We start from the raw sequence: 24138 nt of genomic DNA, 5'->3' as shown, positions 1-24138 counted from the left end.
TTTATCCTGTTTTGTTTTATATTTTTAGTGGAAAATATTTGTCCCATTTTTTTATATTTACTGTTGTTAAATATATATTTTATATTTTTTTATGTATCAATAACATATATTTGTCAATTGTTTTTATATTTGAAATTCTAAAAGAATAAATAAATAAAACAAATAATTTATTAACTAATAAATAGTGTAATAGATAGAAAGAAAAAAAAAAGTATATCAAAGTAGTTAATAGATAGTATGATACATAAAGAGATGTACTGAACTAATATGTTATTGATTTTAAATATGTATCGGAATAAGGATTCTTGATTTTAAACTATATATTTGACAATATCTGAATATAAATAGTTTAAAGAAAGGAACACCCAAGCAAAACATATCAACATCGGTTCGGAAAACCCGTCAGATTTGCGTTTCGAAGTTATTAAAGGAAAATTGTATCATTTTTATATGGACAATATCTCTAATGTTAATAAAATTATTCAAGGTAACCTTGAATATTTAGAAATTGTTAACTTTTTTGTAAAATATTAGTGTAAGGTTCTAATATTTGTTTTGCTAAAGTTACTGTGTGGGTGCATTTATGCAGTCTTCCTCGTCAATACAAAAGTAAGCATATAGGGAAAATGATCGGTAGTTGTGTGGGCGAAGTTTTTGAATGTGAGGTGTACGAGAAAAATCAAAATTTACACATTTTTTAATATATATTTTTTAATAAATTATTTTTAATTGATTAAAATATACTTAGATTTCATCAAATTTTATACGAAATCCTATATATTTTTATGAAATTTATATAAATTTTAATCAATTAAAAAAATATTTTAAAACGTATATATTAAAGAGTGTATTTATAGAGAGTTTTAGGAAACTTGGACCATGGACTTTGATGGGAGAGTAAATTCATTTATCTCATAACATTGGTAAATAAATTTTTATTAATGTCTATATTAAATTGATCAATTCAGACATGTAAAATATATTGTTAAATTAGTAAATTTAAATAAAATTTAAAAGTTTAAAAATTAAAATAAATTTTTGTTTTTTGTTTTTTATGGTTACTCATGCAAACCTTCAATTTACTTATAAAATGTCAAATACACTATAAAAACATACTTCTAATACTATATTTTCACATAAATAACACTCCCGAAAATTAAGTTTCCGGTAACATTTATCCTTTGTTTTTCAGCAGCTAAAACTAGCAAGCACAAATTGTCTCCAAACGGGCTTTGCGGGGTTAAGCCATCAACTACAAAGTTGTACTACTTCATCTGTTAAAAAATATATTGTTTTTCTTTTGCTTTTGACATAATTTTTTTCACTTTTTGTATAATATCTTTAACAATATATTATTTCATTTTATATACTTTCTCTCCATCATAAATAGTTTAGCGTAAATTTAACTCATGCGATAGTACAAGTCTCTTACTAATTATTAATAAAACAATAATTAATGTTTAAACTCATCTAATGAACTTCAACACTTTACGTGAAATAAAAATGTTTTTACAAAAGTCTTGATAAAACCAAAAACATTTGTATTATCTTTAGTGACCCATCATTAAGGCTGCATAATGGAAAACTAATATTGGATAAAGGATAATTAGCTTTAATTAGTTTGTTACTTTAGGTTATAGTTTGTTAGTTAGGTGGAGTGTATTTGTCTTAGTTAGTTGAGTTATCTAATTAGTTAGGTCGCTTTGTATATAATCTATCTTGGGAACTCTTATCATCGTAACCTTTTATAATATTCCAGTTCAGTTTTAATGAAAATTCTCATAGGTATTTCAATTAACCTATTCTTCTCACAAATGGTATTATTGAGGTGAGTTTTATTTTATATACTAGATAAAATAGATAATAATTATTTCGCCAATAAGAAGAACTTTTAAAATAGCAGCCTCGTTGGTGATGGAAAGTGAACATCAAACAAAATAGTGAATCAATGAAACAACAGTAAATACCACTAATATAAATTATAAAATATAGGTGACCAAAAGTCCAAAATGCAATTATTGGGTTTAACAATATATATAAGATGATAGAAAATGACACTTTTAATTAAAAAAATATATTAATTAATGTTTAAAATATAAAAGTAGTATTTTAAAACTTATCAGTGTGATATTTTTAAATTTTTTTATCTATTTTATTTATTTTAAATTAAAATAAATAAATAAATTATTAACTTTAAAATATTAATTATTTATAAACGATTTAAAATTATAATAAATAAATTATTTATTAATCAGGTATATTTTTTATTTAGTTAGTTAATTTATTTTAAATTATTTACTTGAAATTATATAAATTATTTATTTAAATTATAATAAATACATTATAAAAAATAAAAAATAAATAGTTAATTAAAGAAAAAAATGATAAAGTATGAAGTTGTTTCTTGGCCTATAACGCTCATCACAAAGTACAGTAGCATGGAATGAAAATAATGATGGACTACCAAATCAATGTCTCCTTGCCTCCCTAATCTAATTCCAGAAACGGAAAATAAAATATTACACAAATAGACTTTAGTTTAACTCAAAAAATGCCATCAACCGACCATGATCCAAAAAGAATAAAAACATAAACCTTTTATTTTTCAACAAATAACAATTAGTACGTAACAATAAAACAATATCAATTTAAATTTTAAAATATAAAAAACTATACTACCTCGGACTCTATAAATAACACTTTCTCTATATATAACATTTGTCTCTTTTCACAAACAAAAAAATCAACTTTTTGAATGTATTAATTATTTCTTATTATAACATACCCCTGATTATATATATACTTTTGGTTTTTAGATCTAAATTTCTTCTATTTTTTTCTCTCTTATGTTTAAAGAAGATGAACATAGAAGATAAACATACAATTTATTTATTTATTTTATTTTTTGTATATAAATTTCATCCAAGTTACTAATGTGTTTATTTGTCCAAACAAAGAGAGACAAAACATCCAAATCTTATATTTTCTTTATAATATGTAATAATAAAATATAAACTAATTATCTCTTCAAATAAATTATTAAAATAATTTAAATTAGTAACAAATTTATTATTACATGTAACTTTTTAAACTTTTGAATTAGTCAATAAAGTCTTTTATATATATATGAAGTATTATCTTAACTTTGAATTAATTATAATACATTTTTCGTCTGAGTCCATGTTAGATTATTAATGAACAAACACGGTACATAATTGCCTTTTGTCCACTTGTATCGAACAAAATGAGTATAGAAAAGAGTCTTGGAGACGGTGGCATTTCTTATGCAATTTTAATTTTTTTGACCAATCCATAAACAGATGGAACCCTATTACGTCGCCACGCTACCCACACAATCTTTTGCTCTTATTATTACTACCTCCACCCTCCCCTTAAAAACGCGCCATTTCCACATTCCCCTTTCTCTCCTCTCTCATTTTCAAAATAACCAATTTCAATTTCCTTCTCATTTCTAAAACCTCTTTTCCTTCTCACTCTTCTCAGCTTAATCTAAACCCTAAACACCTAATCCACACGCAATCTAACAATGCTCCCTCACTCATACACGTTAGATTCCATCTCCAAATCCCAGGAACTATTATCAAGCATCATATCAGCAAACTCACCTTCAGAAATCACATCCGTATGCACCTCCATAGAAACTTTCCTACACACTCACTCACCTGATCAATCCCGTCACTTCTTCTCCCTCACTTTCCCAACCCTAATCTGCAACCTCTTCGGCTTCGAAAACCCTCGCGCAACTTCACCTTCATCCAACGGTTGGATCAACATCCCCGTACTCAACAAAACCCTATTCTCTCTCCTCTCCCCCACCGGCACACTCGCCACCACAATCTCCGCCGTAGACCGTCTCTCCCTCGTTAAATACCTCTTCCCCGCCGAACGTCTACCTCACTGGACCCGCTCTCTCTCCGATAAACACAATCTCTCCGATCTTTGTCCCTCACTCTTCAATAACTCATCGTCTTCACCTTTCCAAATTCAACTCAATGTTTTCCAATACTTCTTCTTCTGGTTCGCTTATTACCCTGTATCCAAGGGTAATTCCGACAATTCTGATCAAGTTTCCGTCAAAACAACCGCCGTTAAATTCAGGTTAGAAAATTGGACTTCATCAATCCCCGGTTTCTCAGCTTCCAAACGTAGCGTTTCAAACCAAAATACTCGATGTTATAACCTCTACACGCGCCTTCTATACGCGTACCTACGCGCTAATGTACCAACCTGCGATTTATCATCTCACCAACCTTACCGGAGCTCCATCCTGCACTACGGCTCGGGCCACGACGCAACGGTTGCAGCTCGAGCCGAGTTTGTTGTCAACACGCTGATTCATTTCTGGCTTGTTGACAACGATTTCTCGCCGTTCCCCGTGAGTTCTTGTAAAGCTCTCGGCGTTTCGTTTCCGTTGGGAGAAATTCCTCCCACGCCGTGTTTAGGTGAAGTTGTTAAGCTATTTGTGAGGTATTTAGGTTTAAGCACTGTAACTGCGTTTCGTGAGAATGGTGATTTTGTTCCTAGTTCTAGTAGTCCTAGGTGGAGAAATGTGGAAGTGGCGAAGAACAAGGATTTAGGTTATGGATGTTGGAACCAATGTTTGCAGAGACCTTTGTATAGGTTTTTGTTGAGGACATTTTTGTTTTGTCCAATGGCTGCTTCGCTTAAGAATGTTTCTCAGGTGTTTTCTGTTTGGATGAGTTATTTGGAGCCTTGGAGTATTAAGGGGGATGAGTTTTCGGAGCTTGATGCAATGAATGGTGAAAATTTGGAAAATTCTACTGTGTCTGAAAATGTAAATGCAAGTGGTGGTGGTGGTAGTTTTACACCGCGGTGGCAGGATTATGTTCTCTCTAATTATCTGTATTATACTTCATTGGTTATGCATTTTATTGGGTTTGCTCACAGGTTTTTGCATAGTGATGTTGAAACTGTAGTTCAAATGGTGCTCAAGGTTTGTTTCTTAACAATGTTCTTTTTTGTTCTTTGTATTCATAGTTTACTGGCTTAATGCTCTGTGGTTTTTATGTTACTTGTTATTTGTCTGTGATTAGAAATTTAGAAGTTTCTGCCTGGGATAATTTGTAAAGAGTGAAAGAGCAACTGCTTATGAATCATTTTATATCTTCACTAGTTTGTGAGCATGGGATTGATGAAGATTGTGAAACTTTGGAAAAAACATGGGAAGGATGTACTAACTAACTAGTTAGCATTAGAATGTGGCTATTGGATAGGATGGATGTCTATGTCTACTTTCTTTCTGTACTTTTTCAATCATAAGGCTGCACTACTATGACATATTGACATGTACTAAAAAATCTAGTCATATGCCAAGGGAATTCATTCTTGAAGGAAAAAGCAGGATCTTTATGTTAGTGCATACTGTGACCCACCTGCATGCCTGAAACCGCATTAACGTATAATATACCCTATTAGACTTTCTAGAAGTCTCTGCAACCCAAATCCTTGAAGCAAGTGATGCAGTGTACTATCTGCTGACTCAACATTTTGGTTTTAGATACAGTTTTTTTTCAACATATGCATATATGATTCATGGGTTAATATTACTTTCTGTAGTTTATTAAAAACGTTTAGAAGGAAATGGACAATTTTTAGTTCAATAGTTGCACACTTGTACTATCCATTAATTGCTTAAATGTTGACAAGGGCATTTATAATCCATTGTGTTTGAACACAGATTTAGTTCAAAACATAATTTTAGAAAACATGATGGATTTCAATAAGTTGATCTTTGTGGAATTGTGTTTCTCAAGTTTTAGATGGTTTTACGATTGTGTTTTCTTTAGGTTTTAAACACATTGAAATATCACATTCAGCTAGGAAAAAGTCTGCATTTCTTACATTCTGGTTAAAAACATACTAAAGTTACAAACTCTCCATAACGACCTTCGTTTAGTTATTCCTGTCAATGTATAAACAATGTTTGTGTTTGTAAACTCCAGGCTTGATGCACTTTTATAATGATAACAGCCTCATGAGGTTTCGTTCAGTGGAATTTTCACCTTCTAACCTTCTTTTACAGGTGTTAGACACCTTGACATCATCCAAAGAGCTCATTGACATTTTGAAGAATGTAGATACCCTTTTCCATTCCAAACAGGCTGGCTCAGGCAAACCAATGTTGAATAACTTGTACAGATATGTTCCTATCATCCGTGACCAGTTGCAGGTGGTTTGAATTTCTATTCTGATTTTAAAGATTTTCCAATTCCATTTATCTGAATTTAATGGTCATTGTTTGCACCTTAACATAGCTTTTCTCCCTAAAAGTTGATCCTATACCTACTATAGTAATGGTCACCTGCTTTTCTTTTTGTTATTTAGTTGGTTATATATTTTAATATCTCGTATCTTATTCTTTGCACTCCTTGATTAATTTTGGTACATTGCTGGTTTTGAATAGTATTAAAAGCCTGTCCATTTCAGTTTTAATTAAAGGGAGAATTTACTTTTTTTTTCTTTTGAAAATTTCACTTCTACAAGTTTTTAGTTAGTTTGTTCAAGCTTTTGAAAAACATTCAGAATTCGAAAGAAAAAAAGTTTGTAATTATTTTAAATAGCTACATTTTGTAGGTTTTTAACTACGGGTGTTCATAGGTAAGGGTAAATTTGTTCACCCAAACCAACTCAACCCAGATATTGACCCAACCTATTTAAGTTCGGGTCTAACCTGAACCAACCCATTTAAATTCAATGATGTTCGGTTTGGGTAGCGGATTTAATATTTTGAACCCACGGACCTGCAAACTCAACCCATTGACGTGGTATATATATATATATATATATATTTTATTATTGATGTATAATTATAATTTAGTTGAATTTTATTTGAAGATTTGTTGTTGATTTAAGTATTATGTTGTGTTTGTGGATGTGGATGTATTTTAAGTATTGAATGATATGTTGAGATAGAATTTTATGATTTTTGAGTTGAAGTATTTAAATTTAATTATATATTTTTTCTTTATGATTCGCGAACCTAACTCAACCCAACCAGCTTATAATCAGGTTGGTTTGGTTTGGGTTTGATGTAAAAATCATGGGTTGAAGATTCAATCCAACCCAATAGAAATTGGTCGGTTCGGATATCGGGTTTGGCCAAAAACGACCTATCCAATCCGTATACACCCCTATTTGTAACAAACTTAAAAATACTTCTACTGATGTAAGTACAATCCCTATAAAAAAATCTCTTAAACAATAGGTCTTATGCATGACCAAAATTCTATATACTCCTAATTTTTAATATATGGGTTGTTTCAGGACTGGGAGGATGGTTTATGCGAGACTGATGCTGATGGCTCATTCTTGCATGAGAATTGGAACAAAGATTTGCGACTGTTCGCAGATGGGGAGGATGGGGGACAACAGCTCCTTCAGGTCTTATATCTTTTTTATGCTATCATTATAAATTTGTCTATCTATTGCCTAGCATAGCCCTCCTCTTATACATGGGGCTTGGGATTGACTATCTAAAGATTGGTGACAGAACACAACATCTGTTGTCACTCCTGTGTTGTGTTTCTAGTACAGTAATCATGATAATTTTTTCCTTCTTCCTGCAGTTGTTTATACTGCGTGCAGAAGCCGAGTTGCAAGCTATATCTGGTGATAATGTTACACCCAGTCTTCAATGCATAGATTCATTGAAGGCAAAGTTAGGGTGTTTATTTGATGGGCAGACTATAAAGCCATCTTCAACCTCCCCAGAACCAATGCAGCATCAACAATCCCGTGACGACATATTCAAGCCTAGAAGAGCTGGCAATCATGTGTTAACGCATGTTAAATATAAAGGTGATTGGATGAGGCGTCCCATATCGGGTGATGAGATTGCATGGCTTGCAAAAGTGCTCATTAGGTTGTCTGATTGGTTGAATGAGAGTCTCGGCTTAAATCACTCAGAGACCAATCTTGGATTAAATCAAACAGACAGCAGTAAGTCAAGCTCCGCTTGTTCCTATGTTGAAGTATCCACCGACGAAGCCAATATATGTGGTCCTTCAGAGGCCCTGAAGGTTTTTATCTGTACTGTATGTTCATGGTTTCTCTTTCTGGGTGCTGCTTCTCTGGGTTTCATGCGTAGATATGGTCTGAGGGTGAATCTAAGGATACTAGCCTCCAAGAAGGTTGTAATGGTTTTTGTTTTATATGCTGTTTTCAGCATGTTGAAGAAATTTGTTCGAGCAATCCATAGCATGTAGGGACATATACATCGAATATATACAAAGTATATATAGAGAAATGTAGAAAGTACAGAAAATTTTGTAAGTCATTTTGCAAAATTACAAGTGGTTTTGCAGCCAAAATTATGTCAGTTTTGTATTTTGCTTAGATGGAATGGAGTAGTGAGAAATAGCTACCTGCATCTGTTCAACGCTTGCTTGCTTATTTGGAATGCGCCAATACGTTTCTTGACATTAACTTTTTCATTATACTCTCCTATTATTGTTATTATTTTAAATTTATATTTAAATTCAAATGGATTTCATTAAATCATTTACATAATTTTTTTGTTCAATTAATGTTATTATATAGATGAATGTAATTGAGTGTGTTCTAATTACATTATTAGATATAAAATGGTCCCGAATCTACATTTTACATTATTATACATACATTCATGTGATTGAGGGTCCCACTACTTTAATTTAATAAGATTTCTCTTTCAATTTTACCACAATTGGTTGAAAATCATGTTCACGTACCAAAAATTTTAAAGATGAAAACTGTGACATCGAAGTCTGTATAATAAATTGGTTATTGGAAGGAAAAAAAAGTTAGGTGTCATGTGAATAAACTTTTTACCAAGCTGCAAGTTACAACTTCAGTTTCAGTCCAAAAGAAAAAAGTTACAACTTTAGTTGAGGAAACTCCCGCCAAAAAAAATAGATATGGAACTCATTAGCATAATAGATAACAACATATATTATTTACATTTAAAAGATTTTGCGAACCAACATTACATTGATCGTATGAAACTAGTCACAGATTCTTTGACCAAGATTTCGAGTTTGAGTTGTCAATGGATAAAATATGTTGTATGTGTTTATCTATCCTTCGGCATAAAATATAAATAAAATTAATTTATATATTTTGAAATAAAATGTAAATAAAAATTAATTAATATTTTTCTATTTAACAATAGTATCTATAAATTAACTTTCATTTAATATGTGTAATTTAGTCCATTTTTGTTTATAATTTATTTTAAATCAAATTTGTTTTTAAATAGTTGGATCACTCTATGATGAAAATTTGTAAATATATTGTAACATCGTGAAATTTTGCAAAACGTGATCATTCTTATAACTATATGGTGAAATTTTATTTGAATAATTAAAAATAAATCTAATGGTTGAATTCAAATCAAACAATTTTGTTATTTAAAGAAATTTAATTATTTCTTACAGTATACACATCTCATAAAATAATATTAATAATTTATTTTAATGTATGTTGAAAGAAATTTTTCTAATTTATAAAAAGAATTATAAATTGAAATTGGTCAAATTCTATTTGTGAAAAATAGCTTCTTTTTTTTTTTGAAAAATCAAATATTAATTTATACTGATGGTATATCTTCTATTTTCTCATAGAATAATATTTAAATAATTAATTACAACGGCACAATTTTAAATGACCTGTCTTGAATTTTAGTTAAACATCTAATGAAGTAATGATGAAATTATGTAACATGTGGCTGCGGGTACTATTATTGAAGATACAAGAAAAATAGCCGTAAAAACTATCATATACGAGAACAGTAATTTTGACATTTTGATAATGCCGTTATAAATTTAGATTGACCTTGAATACTGATGGTATATCTTCTATTTTCTCATAAAATAATATTGATGGCATATGGATTAACAATAATATGCATAATAACTATCTGAGAATATTCAAGGTCAATCTAAATTTTTTTAACCCATTCCACCCTCTTTTTTACATAAATTTGATTCTTTTTCCTCACAATTTTTTATGTTTGTCGTAAGCGTGCGACGTTTGTCATTTTAGTGCAATATTTTTTTATTTAGATTGATCAATTCTATCAATTGTAGATTTAGTCATAATTTGATCGTCAACGTTACAAATTTAAAAATAAAGATATTTCGAATACTTTGAATATGTTAAAAATATTAGTAGACAATTTAGTTTTATATGCTATTAATTTAAATATTGTGAATTTATTTATTAATTTATCCTTTTTAATTTTTAGCAGTCTTAAATTTGTGCTGTCATAAATGTCCTATGTCCTCTATCAATAGTATTTTTTTTTAATTAAAAAATATTGAGAAAATACTATAATATCTTCAAAGCCTCCATAGAAGAAAAAAAGTATTATACAACAAATAGTATTTTCTTCTTGAAGGCATCTCATTGAGTAACAACTGGCCATCATTAACAAATACAACCTATATTTTTAAATAATTGGTTATTATTGATACACGTAATGGATCAATTAAATTAAATTATTAATAAAACAAATGTTTCCTATCTCCCAAGCATTTGTGATTTGTACCCCATTCAGTCACTAGCTAGGTGTTGGAGTCTACAACAAACGGGTGGTTGGATACCCTTTTGTTTTATTTAACCTTCCTCATGAAGGGTAGATGTGTATGTGTGTGTGGACTCACACCATATACCAATTTTATATATTTTTCCACATTCTTCTAAAATCTTCCCTTAAGTAATTAAGTGTCACCACAATATTTTCCTTACTCTCAACAACACCAAAAGCCTCATTCTAATGGCACCAAGAAAAGATGGATCAACCAAAAAACCAATGAATAGAGGAGCATGGACTCCAGTGGAAGATCAAAAGCTAGCTCAATGCATTCAAACTCATGGTGCTAAGAAGTGGAAAACTGTTGCAGATAAATCAGGTAATAAGACACAAGTTAATTTTTTATTATAAGTTTAGAAAAGAAATGGAATAAAAATTGTAACTTGAAACCAAAGTAATGCTGCAATGTTGATTACATGATTTTGGGCAGGTTTAAATAGGTGTGGAAAGAGTTGTAGGCTAAGATGGTTGAACTATCTAAGACCCAATATCAAGAGAGGGAACATATCAGATGAAGAGGAGGATTTGATAATTAGGCTTCATAAACTTCTTGGAAACAGGTTTATCATATAATACTATGCAATTGTGGTTCAAGGAAAATAGTGTTGGTGCATGTTTGGTTTGTCTCTTTGTGATAGATTAAAATTGAAGTGATAGTGTTGGTGCATGCTTGAATCGCCTATTGGATATTTTAAATAACTTTTAGATTCTATTTTGTATTTGTTTAAAATTATCAAAAAATAAATAAACAAAACCATTTTGCATTTTTCTTTCTTCTATTTGAGCATAATCCAAAAAGTTAACTAAAATAGTTTTTTATTTTATGGATAAATTTCTTTTTTTTAATAAAATGATTTTTGAAAAAAGCTTATATAAACATAACTAAAACATTAAAAATTATTCTTTTATTTAAAAAATGAAATTTTATCCCCAGATAATCTTAACCAAGCACACTCTAATTTCAGACAAAAGTTATTCTAGATAAATAAAATTAATTTTGTCATTTTTAGGTCTTAAATTTTGTCAATTTTACAAGATCAATTTTCACAAGTACCACATCTAGTGTATGAGTTCATTAGCATTTGTGGTGATGGAGTTTTTGGTATGTGAAGGTGGTCTTTGATAGCGGGGAGACTTCCGGGACGAACAGACAATGAAATCAAGAACTATTGGAATTCTCATTTGTGCAAAAAAGCCAGTCACATAGAGGAAAAACCAGAAACTTCCACAACACAAGAAACTATAGCCCAGAACAATATTGTTGAGGACATTGTCATGTTAGAGAGTAAAGACTCAATTAGTGGAAGTGTTAATTCGGATGTTAGCTTTGATGTGAATGAATTCTTAGACTTTTCCACTGAAGGATCATATGGGTTTGATTGGGTGAATAGGTACTTGGAATTTGATCCGATTCAGTTTCCTGAGAACACAAAAAGATCTGAGTAAGCATTCTTGTAGATAAGTAGCTCCAGTGAAGAAGTTCTACTTTTAAGTTACATGATCATAGTGTCTATGTAGGAGTTTTTTTCTTTCTAAGTTGTTCTGTCTTTTTTTTTTTTTTTGTTAATTGCTTTTTACAATTTGAAAATCATGGTTGTTGTTAAAGTAAATATGTAATGAATTGTGTCAAGTACAATAGGAAATGTCATAGCACTGTTGTTGATGTCTTCCCATTACTACTTTCTATATTTGCTACTTTTTTAGCTTTGTAATTGATATTTTCCAAACAACCTAAATACCTTCTAAAGCTAAATCTGAAGTATTGGTTTAAATTATACTTATGTACTCTTTAAAAAACAGAAAAGCAACAAATTTAACTGTTTTAAGTTTTAAAATTCTATTATTGCTTATATGACGTTGTTTATTATTTCAATAGATAATTTATCTATTTTATGTCTTAGTATGTTAAATATAAAGAATTGTTCCTTTAAATGGCAAGTTGGCAGTAGCACTTGAAATAGACAGTTTTTCGTTCAGTGTGAACAAAGGGTTGTTTCTTTACTGATGAATCGCCAATTTAGTGCTAAAACTGTGGGTCCTACAATGTGATAATTAGAATTAACAAAATTCCAAAATCATTTCACAAATTGAAAATTTAAGATCAGATTAATCATTTTGACGGAACTAATTTGATTAGTTATTTTCTGTTTTAAGGGTCATTTTATAGTTAATTTCATAAGTTAAATTATCTGACCCTAAATATGAGAAGTTATGTTGCTGGTTTACTCATTATTTAATGGCTAAAGAAAAGTTTCAGAAACCTTTAATCTCCTTATAAATATATAAGAAAACAACAACAAAAAATGTGTGGTAGCAAGCCAACGATGAATCAGTCAAAAAAGCAAGACCATGATCACTGATCATAAATAATGATTCATACTAACAGATGTTGCCTCAGAGTTGACAGTTCAGGGAAGAAAATACTAAAATAGAAGGAGAGAAACTGATAGAAAGCAACAAAACCTTTTCTCTGTTAGTAGCCCCCCCCCCAAACCAATTTTCTTTCCAATAATATTTATCGCACATTGAAATATTTATCCAGATAAAGTAACTACGAATACAGCAATATATTTGGATTCCCTCTATAGTTTGTATAAAAGAGGCAATGCAGAGTTCAAGGATTTAAAGATTAAAAAAAACACACATTTAAAAATAACATAGCATTCAAACTATTTATTTACAAAACTGTTAACTTACCTAGCTTAGGATCAACCGTCTAACTTTGTGGTTTCTCATATCAAGTATTCACGAAATTAATAAATTAAATTAATCAATCAAATTTCTAATCTATGAAGCTAACCATTAAGCAGTAAAAGGCTGATAGAGTCTAGCATGATTCACGTCTATAATTGCGGAGTTCAACTCTGGTTTAGCTTGTTGAACCATATCGAATGCAAAATCATGTGAAACATATCATATCTCATTGGTTTTGGGTTCCAAAGGAAATGCTTCTGTACCATCTTCACATTATTTTGCATTGCAACATATTTTCTCATAGGGATGGACAACAAAATTTCCTTCAGCCTGGGAATATCCTTCTCGGCCACCACCACAGAAAAAGCACTCCAGTCCAGAACATCACTAAGTGGAAGGACAAAATTATCTGCAATGATCACAGGAACACATTCGTAATATATGGCTTCAACTATCCTAGGGCTATTGACTTCAAAGCCCATTGGACATAAACAATATTTAGTCGATTTCATGTGTTGAATATAAGTCATCTTTTGGGAGACTTTCAAAGGTAATCGCTTGTAGATTTTCATGTCTTCATCTTTTTCACCACCCCAATACTTAAGAAGAGTGGGGCGCACTCTACCATGCATGCTTCCAGCAAAGAAGGCAAGGATTGGACGTAGTGATGCTCTATTCCCACCAATATGTCTAAGAGGTCTTCTTGGTGCCCTTATGGTAGTTTCTGGAAGGGAAACATCTCTTCCTGCAATGAAGATTCTTTCGGACAGATCAGCGTTACATAGAGCTTTTATGGTGTTTCTGGCTAGTTCTTCGTGTCCAGACACTGTGTAAGGACCCTGCAATTCAGAGTTTCAAACAGGAGGCATTAAAAAAGACGACGACTTCAATACAACGGTACTAATAAATGAAATTGACCAGGTTCCAATATGGATAGCAATGAATAGACTATACTGCAAAATGGAAACCTATGATCCTCATTCTCTCTACTATTACAGTCAACAGGATCTCAGCCATGCATTAGCTACGGACTGTGCATGCTGCTTTGTCAATAAATCACCGATAATCTTTGTGAAGAAAGTGTTTTTTACTGTTCAGTAATTCATTAAAAAAGAGTGCCATAGCCAACCGAAAAACAAGTGAAAGATGTTGCATATTTTCATACTCAACATGATAGGGCCTTTAAGTATTGCATATTTCAAGGTAATAGATGACTATCAAATATTTAAGGGAAATTGGAATCTATGAAAGGGTATTAACCAGTTGCAGAAGACAGAAGAAGTACTGTGAAATATATAGGGAGATTAAGCAGGAATTTTTTTTCTTTGCCATGATGGGAGCTTTGTGACACTAGGTTATCCTATTATCATCGTCACCATCTGTTATATGAGTACATCTTTATGGACCGAAGCCATTTAAAAGTTATTTTTGCTAAATAAATTCGTTTTCATTTTTCTATCTAATCAATGAAAAGCATGGAAATAAAAGAATTAAAAATCCTAATGCTCTCAAACAATTACAAAACTAAGCAAAATCAAATTATCAGGAATCAACCAATCAAATGGAAAACAGACACCTACCCAATCATGACAAGCAACAAGGAAATGGTCCGACCCATGTGTGCGATTCCAAAAGGGATACTTTGCAGCAATCTCGTTTACATAGTCCCTGAGAAAATTTGATAACGGTTTCAAATTATGTGACCCATGCACATAGAGTGTCAACTCCATTTGATGTGCACTGTATGGGAGATAAAATAAGTGGGCCCTCTCAGGATCCTTGGTGACAAATTGCTTATTTTCCTCCATTAATTTCATAAACCATCCTTCAGAAGCATAGATTCCCTTAAGGGGAGGTCTGTGAAAAATAGGCCTTGCCCCATCACGATATATATAAACTTTAAGTATTGTTTCCATCAATTCATAGCTCCTGAAATTGAGGGAAATATTGTTTCAATATGGTTTAAACACAGTAGATGCTATTTACATACCAAAGTTGCAGTACATTCCAAAGACATGATCAACAATATTCAGCAGATTATAGCCAACTAGTTTACACAATCAGCTCCCCAAGTCTTCAAACTTCATATCCTTAAAAGCTAGAAAACTTAGTGGGGATGATTATAGAAAAGCAATGAAGTAGCTCGATCCAACAGTTTAAATCTGTTTCACAAGATACTCTCTCTGATCTCAAATATAAGCAAAACTGAGTTAAAAAAAGTTGATGTATTTGGTTCAAATTTTAGACCAAAAACATCAATTTTCTTTGACCCACTTTTTGCTTATATTTGAGACCAAAGGGAGCTATTAAAATTATAGACATGGTCATAACTACATTATTTACTAGGTCAAAAAACACTGACCGTACTCATTAATGTGACTGCCTAAAAAGCATCTTTCAAACTTTCCATTTGAAGGGTGTATCATTAATAGTAGCTATTAATAATTGTAATAAAAGTTAGGTTGGTTGAGTGGTTCTTTGACAAGGTAGTACACCAAGTAGTCTAAAGTTAAATCCTTCTTGCCTCAGTCTAGAGATTATGTGATGAATGTATTCCTTCTATATTTTTCCAAGTTCAAAAAGCTTATATATGAAAAAGTGGTACTTAATCAAAACTACTTGTTAAAGATGTGACATAAAACCACTCATGTGTCTTCAGTGTAGAGTTTAAGCTTTTCAGAAAGTTAATTCATTCATGACATAAACTCTATAAACAAGTGGTTTAGACATTGACCCCTACAGCCCCAATTCTTCTAATAAAACAAAGCTGAATTTTAGCATGAGGTAAGTGGGCTCATGTATTTCCCGTGCTTCAAACCTGAAGGTCACTTGCTTCAGGGGTAGGTTTAGAAATGTACCAGAAAACCATTCATGTGCCAACACTTAAAATCTCCAACTTGAGGTGGTTTGTTCAGAACACTAATTAAAGTCCAGTGGTCTCCTAACATAAATGAGTAAATATTCACAGAAGAGGGCTTTATGTAATACTATTTTTGTTTAATGAACGGTGATCTCTATAGGCATATCAAGCAACACAAGGAAAAAAACATGAGTCCACATTAAGTAACATATAATGAGTCCTATGGCTATAAGAAAGGCTTGCCCTCCCCTCCACAACAAAATTGAACATAAAAAACATCAATATCCCATTTCAGAATGACAAAAGCTTAGTTTACAAAACAGTATTTGTTCAAGCATGTGCAATATAGATTGAGATATATTGTTTTATCATTTATATATGGTTTTCAGTTTCATAACGAGGGCTTTTGTTTAGGATTATTTGTTGTTTGGGATTTTATTCTATTTTAGATTATCTTATTCTAGCTTAGAATAGGAAAATATTTTTGAGTAATCTGTTTTATTGGGTCTATAAATAGACTTTCATTGTAAACATCCCATAAGCTTTTTGTTATTACATGACATGGAACTTATTTCAGTGGTGACTAGCTAATATTTGAGTTAGAGGAATATTGTCTTCTAAAGAAATGAAATACTCCTAGACTTTGTTTGCGAGTTTGGAGGAAAGGGGAAGGGAGGACTTTAGAGGGAGGAGATATAAAGAGAAGTTTTTTACATTTTTTTAAGAGAATGATTTTGAAGAGAATAGTAACCGAATGCTTATTATTCATATATTTTTAATTTATAAAGTGTTATAACAACATGAAAATGATTTGAATAATTTGTTTAAGCCCTCCAAAATCCTCCTCCAATACAACTTTTTAGTTCCCCCAAAATCGAAGGATTTTGTATTATGAATAAAAACAAACTCCTCAAAATCCTCTCCTCCCAAAACTCTTTATTCCTTGTTAAAAGGAATACTCTCAGTCGTCTATCTTTTTTTTAATGGTAATAATTAGTTGTTCATTTTGTTAAATGGAGGAGTTAAATCCATGACCTCCGTGTCACTCCAACTCCCACAAACCACCCAACCACCTTATGACTCCCTCTGGGTCACCTGTCCTAAATCATAAACGAAATGTGATTACTTTTTGGACTAGCTCATCTAAAGAGAACTCCTTTAGTAAACAAGTAAAAATGTATCGACCCTTAAATCATTTAGTTTGGAGCTTAATTAAAGGGTGAATGGATACACTTTCATGCTACTTTTTGCAGGATTTTATGCCTTATCTTTTAAGCCTCAATAAAATTTCAGAGAAATCAATAACTATCAACTGCAATCATGAAACTATTCAGTAACAAAACAATGAATAAGTAAACAAACCACAACTTAAAAAAATACAAATTAGAGTACCTTTTGAAAACAGAAATGTTCCTAAATAAAGGAGCATAAAGGTTAGGATCTTCATTCACTAAAGGAGCATGATCGATCTCTTTCTTTGCATACACAAGGGCCTCAGCAGGTAGCAACAGCCTAATGTCTCTCTGAGATACATATATATCCATCAAAATATTGATTATGTCTCTCCTCATCATAGATACTTAAAAATACAAAGAACTAAGCTCAAAGTCTAATCAAACTCTACCTGCTTACCAGAAGAAACATGCTCATGATGAGATGAAGTTGTATTAGCAAGATTTTTGTCCTTACTGCCAGATACCGAATTCTTCTTTCGTTGTGCTTGAGCCTGTACACTCTCTTGCACAACTTCAACTGATTGGACAAACTTGTTAGAAGAATTAGGCGAAACAACCGAGTTAGGAAGAGTAAGGTGAACCTGTTGAAGTATTGTCCCTTTAAGAAACTCATTCGACCGAACTGTGCTATTCAAGGACCGATTTGACCATGAATCAGTTTCATCATGAAACTGTTTGTTTGGTGAAATTACATAACTATGAACAAGAAACTGGAACACAAACCCAGAAACTGTAAAAATAGCTACAAGAAGAAACAATCTTCTCCAATCAATCTTGTGTCTAAAGCAACGCCACGATAGCTCCTTCATTATTATAACAACAGTTTGGTGCAAAATCTTCTTCATCTCAAATCATCAAACAATAAATTATCAACCATGATATCTTGAACATGTGATTCCATAAATCAATCTTCTAATTTCTCAATGATTGAAGTGAATAACAGTGACAGCACAGATACAAAAACTGAAGAAACAACATAAATTAATTGATTATTACTGAAAGCTTCGATTCGAATGCATAAAAGGAATAAACAAGATAAATTAATAAAATCGTGAAACATGCATGCAAAGTTGATAGTTATGCAAAATTAGAAACCTAGTTCAGATGATGGATCTGAGAGTGGTAAACGGCGCTGTTACTGATAACGGAAACGGCGAGGTTGACGGTAACGGTAGATGCTTATAAACTGTTATTGTTCTGTTAAAGACGATGCTAATTCTAAACCCACAAGGCAAGTGAAAGGAACAATCCTCGCCTTTTCAGCACATTCAAAGTCAACTTTTTTACTTTCTCTTTTTTCTACTCGAACTTTTCTAGTTTTGAAAGAAAACACTTATTAATAAATAATAAATTTAAGTTGGTTTAATCTTTTTAAACAAAAATAAAAATGTATATTTTTGAATGGTTAACGTTACCAAAGACCAAAGTTACGAGATTAAAGATTGGGAATTGAGGAATATATTATGGTAGTATAATAAAGTGTGCTATTTAGTACGGTACTTTTTTATCTTGGACAAAATGTTTCTGCAGATTTTTTTTATAGTTGAAATACAAATTGATAAATGTCTTTAATTTATCTTATTAATGTATATAAATTTACATCTTTTATAAAAAGTTCGGAGGAAATATTTAATAGTCTTATGCCATATTATATACACTAACATATTGTTTCACTTATTGATTTAATTAATGTATATATTTTGTATGTAATCATTATTGAATTATCTACTATATACTTTTAATAATAAATATTCATATTTAGAATAAATTACTAGTATTTAAATGAATGAATTGTAAAAATAATAATGAATAATTTAATAATTTCTATAAGAATTTATATTTAAGAACAATTAATTTTTTCTCTATAGAACAAATAATTTTTAAATAAATATTCTTTCAATTATTATTATAAAAAATATCAAATATTCATTATTATTATAAGTAAAAATTAATTACTTTTTACTCATTTAATTTAATATTAGTATTTCTATTATACTCTTACTTTAATAAAAAAAATATTTAATATCAATAATTAAAAAAATCCTTTTGACCCATTTAATTGTACCTAATTAATTTTTTTAATAATTATAATTTAATTTTTTGTACCAGTAGCCGTTGGAAGTATTTAATAACTAGGAATGCAACAAATAATAAACTAGGTCGGCTACTATTTAATAAATATCAAATCAATTAATGGTATGTGAAATTGGTCCCAAAGTTTTGGATTACCAAAATATATTTTATTAAAAAACATGACGAGTCAAAAAAAAAACTAAATGTAGTCTTTCCGATCACGTGGGGAATTCAAAAAATTATGAGTATGTTTGGTACTATCCTATTCGATTTTTATTTTTATTTTAGTCAATCTCATTCAAATTTCAACGGAAAGAGTATTAATGATTGAAAATTCAGCCAAAATAAATAAATAAATAAAGGAATCAAGTTAGATTTATTCTTAATTGTTTGTTTTAAAATCATTCTAGTTCATGCCTTTAGATAAGTAAATAAAAAATTATATTTAAAGAAAATATTTCACTTTTTATAATTTTAAAGTATAAAATGCACAATTTTCAATATTTTAAGAGTAATTTTTAATATTTTCTTTTGTATCAATAAAGTGACTTGTATTAATTTATTTAACGAAAATGCTAACAAGTGTCTTGTCTCAATGACACTTGTTGGATATCTAAAAATATAAATATTATGTTGAAAAATGTGTATATAACTTCTGAAAACTTAAAATTTATGTTTTTCAATGTATAATTTTTATTTTGAGTTGGGGGGTGGGAGGTAAAAATGGGGGGGTGCGTGGTACAAAACTCCAGATCCAATACAAATTTGACCCAACCCAATCAAGCAGTATCATAGATGCTTCTTAAAGTTAGGGCAAATTGCCCCACATTGATGGATTCATAAGTGATGGTCTATCATAAATCACTTAGACCACCAAGTATAGCCATTAGATGACAAATAACATATCCAATGGTGATTGATGTAATAGTTCATCTAAAGTGTATCCATTTGAGGCACTTGATGTCAATCATAATCATAGCCACCAAATGGAAGTCACCTGTTTATAAGCAGAGGAATACGCGTCCAACATCAGAGGACGTTTTGTAGATCATTGATATATTCCTAATGATCATAAAAGAAATATTCTATAAACCATAAGAGGAGTCAATATGTAAAGATAACTCCCTATCATAAAGGTACACGTAAAATTATAATTTAAATATCTATCATACTCTAACAAATTATTATTTGATTGTCGGAATGTGTGCAGGTACACCCCATTGACAAGACGTTGACAGAGGGATCACATTATTACATCTCCTCTTAAATACTAGCATACTCAAGATCAAGCTCATATATTCAATATCTCTGATACTAAATAAGGACACTAGTTAGCGCGACACTTTGTTTAATATACTAGAGAACATTGCACTTTTTTTTTATATTACCACCAAAAAATTATTTAAGTACCAATCTTTTGCTACTTTACAAGTACCAATATACCACTCTTTTCATTTTGTAAGGCAATAAGTCATTTTTTAATACACCAATTTCTCATATGAAATTCTTTTTTTAGGAGAGAATGAAAATCGGTTATCACCACATAAATTTCCCAATGGACACTTATTTATTTATAACTAGGAAATATTGGTATTTGTTAATTATTTGTAAATATTTTTTTTATTAGTTATGCTGTTTAGTACAAACGATAAGAATCCACAAATATAGAAGATTTGATTGATGACATAACCATACGTGAAAGTGTAAATATTTTTTTTATTAGTTATGCTGTTTAGTACAAACGATAAGAATCCACAAATATAGAAGATTTGATTGATGACATAACCATACGTCAAAGAGTGTCGGTAGTTATAATTTATAAATGTGAAATAATGCTACATATTATTCTTCTCTTTTATAACAATAAGTAACCATTTTTGTTTCTTTATTTTAATTAAATAATTAAGTAAGTTTCATTAATTATTATTTTAATTAAATAATAAAATACAAAGTTAATTATTTTTATAATAATTTTTTAATTAAATTTTACTTTCATTAAGTAATTATTAAAAAAATTAAATAAAATATAGCCCATAAAAATAACAAAATTTAACTAAATGCGGGTGTATATTAATTTGGAATAAGAGACATAACAAGAATAAATGTTCTCGATGAAATTAGTTAATTGTAATAAATTTTGTATTTATTTTATTTTCACTTATTTTGTATCTGTATTTTTATTGTTTAATTAAATTTTGTTATTTTTACGAGCTCCAATTTATTTAAAATTTTTAATTTTACTTAATAAAAGTAAAATTTAATTAGATAATTATTATAAAAATAATTAACTTTGTATTTATTTACTTAATTAAAATAATAATCGATGAAACTTATCTTAATTATTTAATTAAAATAAAGAAAGGAAAATTTGTATTCGTTATTATAAAAGAAAAGAATAATATGTGATATTATCTCACATTTATAAATTATAATTATCCACTATCTCACGTATAGTTATTAGTCAAATTTTATATATTTATGCATTGTTCTCTTTTGTACTAAATAGCATTGTTAATAAAAAAATTATACAAATAGTAAACAAATAACTATATTTCCTAGTTAAAATAATAATAATAAGTGCATATTAAAAAATCGGTATGGTGAAAATCGATTCTCCTTCTCTCTTTAAAAGAAAAAAGCATATAAAAAATAGGTGTATTGAAAAATGATTTTTACATTTAAAAAAAGTGATATATTTAATACTTAATTATAAAATAGTGGTAATTTAGTACTTAAATAATAATTTATTAAGGGTAATACCAAAAAAAAAAACCCAGTTTTTGGACGTGGTTATGTTGCACAAGTTGAGTTGTTGAGCTCATTTTGGGAGAAACCTTGTGTATGCCTCTTGTGACTTTTTAATAGTGGTTAGCATAGCTGCACAAAGTTTAGTAAAAAAAAAAGTGCAGTCTAAGAGTGTTTGTTAAAAACTTAAATATAATAGTAGTATTTTGAAATCTGTGTATTTATTATTTCAAATGTTTAAAAGTATTCCTTCCTATACAAAATATATAATTATTTATACCTGAACGCCATTTTTTTACTATAGACACATTTTAGTATTGGAGTAATCAAACTTGTTTTAATGGCATGAGTTTTACTTTTTACATTGTCGTTGATATAACATTGTTAATGTATGTTTATCTTACAACTAATTATAGTACATTATTTAATTTTATTGCATCAATTTTAAATTCTCAAATCCTTTCATGTTAAAATTCATCATCATAACTTCATAAGATTCTTATTATGAAGGAAGTGATTTAGCATTTTCCTCAATTAAATATAATTATAATAGAGTTGTTGTTGGGTCTGCTACTTGTGAAGGTATATTTAAGGAAAACTTTGTTGCTTTCCTATATTGTTTCACTATAAATTTGGGAATTACAATTACATTGCATGTTCAACATTTGATAATTATAGTTGTTATTGAAACAACTTACAAGAATCAATGATATTTTCTATAGATTAAATCTGATCCTCAAATGGTAAATTTGACTTTCATGAATAATAGTCCCGTTATTTGATCTATTAGATATAGATAACTTGATTATTTTGAAATGGTTAAAATAATTAGATTTTTTATCTCTCATATTTTTGAAAAAGGTAATCAATATGCTTACATGATTACTAATTTAGTGTTTCAAATTGTTAACACTCATTGGTCGAATATTATTCATTCTACTATTTTAGATGTTTTAAATAGAAATAAGATCGAACTTCTTGAATATGGATTTTACTAATTTATATCGATGTTTAATGTTTTTTTTTCCACATTGTGATTTTATCCCTCTAGATTTTTTTGATAAAGTTTTTTAACAAGATAGTAATTTGTATCATTTATGACTATTTTCTTGGGTTTGGTATAGTCCTCCCAATAATTTTGTATTTATCTATTTTATTTTAATTTTAATAATATTTTAGAGTATTACAAATGATATGTAATTGACTTATGATGTCAACATAATTGGGATATCAAACTAATCATACAATGTCTTTTACACTATATTTTTACTTAAAAAACATGTCTTTAAGATACTTATTAGCAAGACCAAAAAATTTTAAATACATTGTTGGTACTTAATTTATTTATGGATTTAACTTATACTTTGACTATTTTTAACTCAAATTTATCCTTCAATTATGTCTTTTAACTTGTCCTTGAGAGGACGAGTAGCTCAATTTATAAGAAATTTAAAATTTTAACAATTCTAAATTTTCAAACACATAATGTTCATTTATAAAATTTATTGTTTAATTGGGACAATTGTATATTTAAAATTATACATTTTTGTAAATTCTTAAAGTTTCGAGGTATATTTGAAAATTTTAAACTGGCGACACAATTGAAATTTTGAAAAAATTGAGGGACAATTTTTAAATCATTTAACGACCAATTGAAAAATATGAAAAAATTTAGAGTCCAATTTACTAAAAAATTGAAAAAATATAGAAATTAACGTGCAAATCCAAAACATAAAAGGACAAAATAATAAATTGATATAATTTCAAATTATTTATTTTTAGGTGACATTGAAATTTTCTAGAATTAACTTTGTCAAAATACCTTGTGAAGTTATTTGATTTTAAAAATTCTCAAGATTTATTATCCAAACAAAATATATTTTATATGATTAGAATTTTGAATCACATTGAAAATTTAC

The 24138-nt window shown here is 29.5% G+C and overlaps 3 protein-coding genes across 5 annotated transcripts; 2 read left to right on the top strand and 1 right to left on the bottom strand.

Moving 5' to 3' along the window:
- The first annotated feature begins 3326 nt into the window (after positions 1–3326).
- Positions 3327–8462, top strand: LOC101490756 (uncharacterized). Its single transcript, XM_004508879.4, has 4 exons — positions 3327–4975; positions 6065–6211; positions 7306–7422; positions 7608–8462. Exons 1-4 carry the CDS (start codon positions 3548–3550, stop codon positions 8244–8246), a joined length of 2331 nt encoding a protein of 776 aa, XP_004508936.1. The 5' UTR covers positions 3327–3547; the 3' UTR covers positions 8247–8462.
- A 2128-nt stretch (positions 8463–10590) lies between these two features.
- LOC101490434 (transcription factor MYB114-like) lies at positions 10591–12279 on the top strand. Its single transcript, XM_004508878.4, has 3 exons — positions 10591–10931; positions 11043–11172; positions 11725–12279. Exons 1-3 carry the CDS (start codon positions 10796–10798, stop codon positions 12056–12058), a joined length of 600 nt encoding a protein of 199 aa, XP_004508935.1. The 5' UTR covers positions 10591–10795; the 3' UTR covers positions 12059–12279.
- Positions 12280–13218: 939 nt separating this feature from the next.
- LOC101489673 (probable glycosyltransferase At5g03795) lies at positions 13219–18701 on the bottom strand. Of its 3 annotated transcripts, none has more exons than XM_004508876.4 (5): positions 18497–18701; positions 17791–18364; positions 17559–17689; positions 14887–15235; positions 13219–14145 (listed from the first exon to the last, which is right to left on the bottom strand). In XM_004508876.4, exons 2-5 carry the CDS (start codon positions 18244–18246, stop codon positions 13471–13473), a joined length of 1611 nt encoding a protein of 536 aa, XP_004508933.1. In that variant the 5' UTR covers positions 18247–18364; positions 18497–18701; the 3' UTR covers positions 13219–13470. The 3 variants fall into 3 exon arrangements, with proteins under 3 accessions (XP_004508933.1, XP_027192829.1, XP_073219990.1); XM_027337028.2 differs by having other exon boundaries at positions 17799–18364; positions 18497–18700; XM_073363889.1 differs by having other exon boundaries at positions 17791–18701.
- Between the last annotated feature and the right edge of the window lie 5437 nt (positions 18702–24138).

Source organism: Cicer arietinum, chromosome 7 (assembly GCF_000331145.2).
Source record: "Cicer arietinum cultivar CDC Frontier isolate Library 1 chromosome 7, Cicar.CDCFrontier_v2.0, whole genome shotgun sequence".
NCBI classification, from domain to species: domain Eukaryota; kingdom Viridiplantae; phylum Streptophyta; class Magnoliopsida; order Fabales; family Fabaceae; genus Cicer; species Cicer arietinum.
The sequence above is the reverse complement of the archived record's forward strand: the minus strand, read 5'-3'. Positions and strand labels throughout refer to the sequence as shown.